The sequence below is a fragment of the Cherax quadricarinatus genome, chromosome 11, assembly GCF_038502225.1.
Source record: "Cherax quadricarinatus isolate ZL_2023a chromosome 11, ASM3850222v1, whole genome shotgun sequence".
NCBI classification, from domain to species: Eukaryota; Metazoa; Arthropoda; class Malacostraca; order Decapoda; family Parastacidae; genus Cherax; species Cherax quadricarinatus.
In genome coordinates, this window is record NC_091302.1 from 55741395 (window position 1) to 55749848 (window position 8454).

Genomic DNA, 8454 nt, shown 5'->3' on the forward strand with positions numbered 1-8454 from the left:
GTAATTAGGTTCGGTCTGAGGAAGAAGACCGACAGGTCTAATTCCTCAGACCAAGAGCCTCTTCACCATGCCAAGGAGCCCCCCTTGAAGAGGTACCAAATAAAAGTTAATTGAAATTGAGCTCAAGGTAGCAGAAATGTTCGATTTTTGATGGTCAAGAGTAAACAAATCATGTCATGCATCCAACACATCAACTCACAGGTCTAATATGCATTCACAAATGTGCTGATATTACTTATACAATTATTACATATTATGCAGTAGTCTGAATAACAGTAAATCATCTATTTTTTGTGTGAATAAAAATTGAAAATGAAAAGCAAGTGTAATATAAGAAAGGCCTGGAGACATGACTAATGAACAGAGAAAATGTTATTTTAGTGCCAGGAATGTCTGCATTGTTTACTCTGGCCCCTATTTTGAAATTGGCCAAATTAGTAATTTCTGATCACTTTTGTGTAGTTCAAATAGGTAAATGGGTAGTTTCTTGTACTTAGTCGATATAGAATAAAAGGAATTGGCTCAAAGCGGGCAAAACTGCCAATGCGTAAATATCACTGAGACTGCTAACTTCTTGAGAGAGTAATTTCGTAAGTCTTCCATTAAATTTTGAACTTTTGGTTTCTTTACCTTCAGAAAGAGGTTCTCCATCATTTCATAATTTTTTTTTTTTTTTTGAAGTCTTCAACATTATGAGCAAATTTGCGAGTAGGGGTCTCGACACTCAAAGGGTTCAGATTCAAGAGCTCATAATGAAGGAAGAGGCAAATGTAAGAAGTGGTGCAGATAACAGCAGTATCCTTTATACATCCTAATCAGCGCTGTATAGCCCTCGTGGCTTGGCGCTTCTTTTTGATTATAATAATAATATACATCCTAATACTATGGTGCACATTAATCTTTCCTCCTTGTGTTATATAGAACATAGGTTATGCATTAGTTTTATATTCTTGGGAAAAGCTAAATAAGTAAGAATCATACAATGCCTAGATAATTAGAGGAAATCAGGTTAGATCTTTGCAGAGACCCTCGGCACTGTCAGGGTTGTAGTACATAAACAGAGCCAGTCACATTAGCTCAAAATTTGTAATTAATAAAAAAACTGCAGTATAGCATTTCTAAGGCAAACTACTGATTTGGCAGACAAGGCTGACTGATAAAAAATATAGCATGAATTATTGATAATTTTTCATGTAATTCTGCTAAGGTATCCAACAACCAATCATTACTTTTCATTTGCCATAACAGGAGCTATTGGAAGACTTCACATCAGGAGGGTTCAACTTGGACTTGATGGATGATGATGGACCAGCTTTTACAAGTGATCCTGTATTTTCTTCACCCCAGGTCTCTTCGCCGAATTCATCTCATCACTCATTTGACGATGCTCTTACACCAGACTCTATGGATATTGTTGCGTGATTGTATACAAGTGATGCTACCCATGGATTTAACTGTGAATGCTGAAATATAGCAGGGTAAAAGTACAGGATATCCAAACAATGTTTCAAAATCAAAATTATAAACAGCATTAATTTAAGAATATGAAGTGTATCCCTAAATGTGTAAAACTCTAATTAGATCATGTTTTGTACCTTCATTAATGATGCACATGTTATAACTATAAACTAAATGGAGTAGATAAGAAGATTGCTATTTATTAAAGCATTCATCTGTATAATGCAAATGAAAATATATGACTTATAAAAAATAATACAAATAAAGCATAAACATTTTTAGAAAGCTATATCAAGTAAAGATAAGTAAGGTTCTGTGTGTATATTAATGCTTCACATTTCTGACTCCTGCTAGGCCTAAATGTCTGAAGTTTTCATAACACATACGTGCAGTTTCTCAAGTAGAATGGCATCTTCTCAAAGAAAAATGTTTAGTACTGTTTGGGGCCTTGACATCACAAGTCACTAGTATAAAGAATATAAAAGAATGATCACTTTGCCTATTTGGAGGTTTGAACTTGAATCTTAGTTAATTTGTGCTAAAATAAAGTATGCAGTACTAATTTTGGGTTTCAAAATATACAGCACTTCATTTTTTACAGTTTTCCCTCTGTGGGTGTCTTTCATCAAAATAACATATATAATATGCAAAACAACCACTGTGAAAGAGTACAGAAATTCCAAGCGCTTTCGTGACTACTCACATTTTCAAGGAGCAATAAAAGTAATGCATCAAAGGAAGGCATATAAAGGGTCTAGACCACACCTCACTATCACATCCCACAACAAAGCAGGCCAGCGGGTCTGCTGCAGTATTCTCTTTCTTATGAGTCGCGTGTCAGGTGTTGCTTTGTTGTGGGATGTGATAGCGAGGTGTGGTCTAGACCCTTTATATGCCTTCCTTTGATGCATTACTTTTATTGTTCCTTGATAATGTGAGTAGTCACGAAAGCGCTTGGAATTTCTCTATTCTTTCACAGTGGTTGTTTTACACACCATGTCACCTGACACTCGCAGGGTACAGATGACACCCTTTTCAGGGTTATAACACATTTTCTACCGTGTCACACGACACCCTTGTCTCTGCATTATAACACTGTGTCCACATTACACCCTATTCTCTGTGTAACTCTACACACCTCTACCGTGTTATAGCACTCCTCCTCATCTGTCACACGACACAATCTCTCCGCGCTATAACATTCTCTTCTCTATCACCCGCATAGCGTCTTTCTCCTTAGAGGCCAAACTGGCAAATCATGCCGGTAAAATCAGCCGGAGGCCAGCAAGGTCCAATGAGGTCCGTAGAAAAGGCCAATAAAACTGCGACCAGGGGCCCACAGGTAATGAGTCCAGCACGGCCAACAGGCAACCAAGTCCTGAGGCCCATGATAACTGAAGCCAGCAGACTAAGCGAGGCCTGCAGGTAACTTAAGTCTGCAGGATCTGAGTGACCAGTAAAACTACAGCCAGGAGGCCCTCAGTTGACTGAAGTCAGCAGTGAGTCAGTTGGTATCATGGTGTACTCCATGAAGGAATCTGGTGAACACTTGCAGTAAAGCCGGCTCAGCAGTCCCCATGTTGAGTCTGATGATGTACCCGTGGTACTGCAAGCCGGCAAGTTAACAATCTGACCACTAGTTTGGTAGGAGGCCACAACACTCACACATGCCTGCTGTATGTCCAAGCCCCTTGTACACAAAACCTCGCACCCCCTCCTCCCTCCACTACAGATTTATACACCAAAGTCATCCTATTTTACTCTGTCCTTTCTAAATTACCTGGAGTTTACCTGGAGAGAGTTCCGGGGGTCAATGCCCCCGCGGCCCGGTCTGTGACCAGGCCTCCTGGTGGATCAGAACCTGATCAACCAGGCTGTTACTGCTGGCTGCACGCAATCCAACGTACGAGCCACAGTCCGGCTGGTCAGGTACCGACTTTAGGTGCTTGTCTAGTGCCAGCTTGAAGACTGCCAGGGGTCTATTGGTAATCCCCCTTATGTATGCTGGGAGGCAGTTGAACAGTCTCGGACCCCTGACACTTATTGTATTGTCTCTTAACGTGCTAGTGACACCCCTGCTTTTCATTGGGGGGATGTTGCATCGTCTGCCAAGTCTTTTGCTTTCGTTGTGAGTGATTTTCATGTGCAAGTTTGGTATTAGTCCCTCTAGGATTTTCCAGGTGTATATAATCATTTATCTAAATGCACTAGAAGACAAAAAGAATGCAGATGTAATATATACAGACTTTGCAAAAGCCTTCGACAAGTGTGACCATGGCGTAATAGCGCACAAAATGCGTGCTAAAGGAATAACAGGAAAAGTCGGTCGATGGATCTATAATTTCCTCACTAACAGAACACAGAGTAGTCGTCAACAGACTAAAGTCCGAGGCAGATACGGTGAAAAGCTCTGTTCCACAAGGCACAGTACTCGCTCCCATCTTGTTCCTCATCCTCATATCCGACATAGACAAGGATGTCAGCCACAGCATTGTGTCTTCCTTTGCAGATGACACCCGAATCTGCATGACAGTGTCTTCCATTGCAGACACTGCAAAGCTCCAGGCGGACATCAACCAAATCTTTCAGTGGGCTGCAGAAAACAATATGAAGTTCAACGATGAGAAATTTCAATTACTCAGATATGGTAAACATGATGAAATTAAATCTTCATCAGAGTACAAAACAAATTCTGGCCACAAAATAGAGCGAAACACCAACGTCAAAGACCTGGGAGTGATCATGTCGGAGGATCTCACCTTCAAGGACCATAACATTGTATCAATCGCATCTGCTAGAAAAATGACAGGATGGATAATGAGAACCTTCAAAACTAAGGAGGCCAAGCCCATGATGACATTCTTCAGGTCACTTGTTCTATCTAGGCTGGAATATTGCTGCACACTAACAGCACCTTTCAAGGCAGGTGAAATTGCCGACCTAGAAAATGTACAGAGAACTTTCACGGTGCGCATAACGGAGATAAAACACCTCAGTTACTGGGAGCGCTTGAGGTTCCTAAACCTGTATTCCCTGGAACGCAGGAGGGAGAGATACATGATTATATACACCTGGAAAATCCTAGAGGGACTAGTACCGAACTTGCACATGAAAAATCACTCGCTACGAAAACAAAAGACTTGGTAGACGAAGCACCATCCCCCCAATGAAAAGCAGGGGTGTCACTAGCACGTTAAGAGACCATACAATAAGTGTCAGGGGCCCGAGACTGTTCAACTGCCTCCCAGCACACATAAGGGGGATTACCAACAGACCCCTGGCAGTCTTCAAGCTGGCACTGGACAAGCACCTAAAGTCAGTTCCTGATCAGCCGGGCTGTGGCTCGTACGTTGGTTTGCGTGCAGCCAGCAGCAACAGCCTGGTTGATCAGGCTCTGATCCACCAGGAGGCCTGGTCACAGACCGGGCCGCGGGGGCGTTGACCCCCGGAACTCTCTCCAGGTATCTCTCCCGCCTGCGTTCCAGGGAATACAGGTTCAGGAACTTTAAGCGCTCTTAGTAATTGAGGTGTTTTATCTCCGTTATGCGCGCTGTGAAGGTTCTCTGTACATTTTCTAGGTCAGCAATTTCACCTGCCTTGAAAGGTGCTGTTAGTGTGCAGCAATATTCCAGCCTAGATAGAACAAGCGACCTGAAGAGTGTCATCTTGGGCTTGGCATCCCTAGTTTTGAAGGTTCTCATTATCCATCCTGTCATTTTTCTAGCAGCTGCAAACCTCCTCAACCCTCTGCATATTTTTAACTCCACACCACCTGACATTATCTCTACAATATGTCACCATCCAGTGACAAGTACTGACTTTTTTCTTTAAACTGAAAAATAGACGAAACATCCCTAAAGAATATCTTGAAATATTTAAATTTTAAATGCAATTTAGAGAGAAAAAAGTATGTGCTTGTTTCCTCGCCTAGTTGTCTTTGCAGAGATTGCTTGACAACTGTATTTAACATCACATCAAACATGATACTTTTTTACTTAGTCATACTAATGTAGCACCCTCCTGGTGTTCTGCCAAGCATTTTGTAATTTCAGTGATATCCAAGTGTTTTACTTTATATTTTGTCTTGTGCTGTTCACATTGTATTAACTTTCCTATCATAGCTCTCATTTCTACTTAATCATCCATAGTTGCAGAGAAAACCCATTCATTGTATACATTTATACTAGTTATTGAAGGCATATTCATGTCATAGCCAGAACATTACTAAGATTCATTTGGAAGTGCTGAACTCACATGGGTTATATAGCACCTGGGAATAAAAGGCAATTGGTTTTGATCTGAGAAAGGGAAGGATAGCTTCAGCAACATGGATCGAGCCCGTCATCAGCAACAGGGCATCTGCCTCCATTTACAAGGGGCAGTCAGAACATGCAGTTCTAAAGAAATGCTGTTCTCTGATACTTAATGTTAAAATAGAAATATACTCAGAATAAACTAAAGATTTCTCGTGTGCCATATTGCTCTGTATATGGGGAAAATTTATTTGATATGGAATGTGCATATAAGTGAGAAAACTGCATACACATTTTGGCTCATCTTTAAGCTCTAATATAAAATAAGCCTTCAGACATTTTTTTCAGGTTTTCTAGGGAACTGCTGAAGTTACTTTAATCTTATGTTCCTCATCAAAGATTAGCTAATGGGTACCTGAGCTTCAATTTGTATTGCAGTTTATATGGGCTTTAATTAAATTTTTATGAAGTGAAAACTTTTGAAGTTGCTACTTCCATAATTCTACTATAGTAATTTGTCTAATGCTCCACCTTCTATTTATTAGTTGCCAAACACATGATTGCAGCAAGTTAATGCAATGAGTATCTTATTTTCAATGAATTTTATATTTATAAAATGCATTATAGGTCCATTTTAGAAAAGTCACATCTATACCACAAATATTTAAAGCCTGTATTGTCAATTCATTACCACTATATGATTGCTATTGTTTTCACTGTACTATAAAATGAAGTGTAATTGATATGGTTATTAAATGCAAATTGAAGTTTTAGAAAACAATACAGTATTACAACTTCATAGATATTGTATGAACAAGTCAATAATGGTATCCAATAACTACAGTGTACATGATAAATAGTTGTAAAAAAAAAAATTAAAAACTGATATACGATGCATAATTTTGAGTTTGAAAGAAATTACTGTGCAGTACTCTAAAACTTCCTGTCATAAATATTTTACGACTGATAACGTACATTAGAACATGAACAAAAATAATGTAACTGCATATGTATAAATAAAATAGTACACCCTAAACTGCAAAGTTATTGGAAGCAGTACATGTACATTAATCTCCATGTAGTTTGCATGATGTAAGAATGAATGGTTACACAAGATGTATGTATGATACATTGCTTATGCATTATAAAATCACCAGATTCTTTCATTAAGCAAATATATAGATGTATATAGTTTGTGATTTTAGCTACAATTTGATTACTTTTTTATGTAGTCATATTTTCATCCTCAAAAGCTGTAAACAGTCTTGAGGAACTTCTGCCTTTGCGAATTTCATAACTGTTGACTAAAGGTGTTTGGTTTTACAGAGTTTATTCACTACGTTTCATTAGGATAGCACACAATTAAGAGATTCACGACAGTCTCAGAATATTAAGCAGCAATGGAACCAGCCTAACATTTAATTAAGATGTTATCCGAGAGTTGTTTTCTGACCATTCTTAGCTTAAACTTATTTGGGGAACTTTTTACATGCCTTGTTTTGTCTTTATTAAGTTTTTATACTATAAAATTTTATTTTATAACCAAAAACTTAGTTCATAGAAAAATATAAAGTACTCGTACTTGATTCTCTATTACATTACAGAGTATTCTTACAGTGTCTGGTGTGAAAAGTCATTAACATGTATTTAACTTTATACATAATGCTGTTTGATCCTTTCAAATTGCTTTTAATTTTATATGCTTCAAGGCCAGCAGATTCATTTATTGTATTGTGGAACAATACCCAAGCTACTGGCATGGGAAAATATGTACAGCAGGAATTTTGAAATTGTACAATAAAATTATTGCATGAAACTGAGCTTTTATGTAAACAAGTGTTCTCTCTCAACGATCATGGAGCCAATTCTATGAAATCAGTGATGCCTTAATTTTTGTGTATATAATGTTACCCACTAGTACTGAATTAGTGTGTCAAGTGTTAATACGAGCAACAAACAAATGTCAACTATGATAAAGAAGCCACAGAATTGAGAAGTTGTTTGCATCATTGTATTTTTAAATGAGCTGTATTCATGGACATTACAATGGTCTCACCCTGAAGACTATTAAGAAAAGTGCATTATGATCAATTCTGTGTGGTGTAATAACTTAGCTCTTATGTCAGTGGTACTGTCACCACTTCATGTTATGCTGAATTGGTGGTCTTTACCATGTATGAAAAGACAACTTTAATAAATTGTATATTTGAGTAATGCTGATTTTATTTTCATTCTGAATTCAGAATACCAAAATTAAAATGAACGTTAGTTCTTTCATTATAATAAAATTAAGCCTTAACCCCATAAGAGCCAGTGCTGCAGGGAGGGACAGGGAGGGATATGTGAAAGTAGAAATGCACAAAGGTAGGACTGTACCAAGTTAGGGGTTTGGTAAAACTGAAATAAAGGTTGGTATAATAAGTTAAGTCTGAATCAAAAGTGGGACTCAGAGAGGCACTTAGATGAATTAACTTTATAATAAGTGGAATATGTGTGCACTCTGATAAGCAGGACAATCTATTAAGGTATGTTGAATGGACAGCATGACCTGATAGTCCCCAGAGACTGGCACCAATATTTCTCCATGTGGGGTGTCAGTGTGTTCAATATGTAATCATGAGTGTAGTCTCCCAAACAATGGTGGGAAGATGCCAGAATCTTAAACATGGTCTGACAGAAAATTTGATGTCTGATGCAGACCACCACTGTTGCCAGCAATAAATAGCACAAGATTGAGACAAAG

At 38.4% G+C, this 8454-nt stretch overlaps 1 protein-coding gene across 3 annotated transcripts in view; it reads left to right on the plus strand.

Moving 5' to 3' along the window:
* Window positions 1-7925, plus strand: part of LOC128687584 (uncharacterized) — a 254582-nt gene extending 246657 nt beyond the window's left edge. For all 3 annotated transcript variants that reach the window (XM_053775107.2, XM_053775106.2, XM_070084183.1), the window contains exon 10: window positions 1249-7925. In XM_053775107.2, the coding sequence (XP_053631082.2) occupies window positions 1249-1422 (174 nt within the window). In that variant the 3' untranslated portion in view covers window positions 1423-7925. The remainder of the gene's footprint in view (window positions 1-1248) is intronic.
* Window positions 7926-8454: the final 529 nt, after the last annotated feature.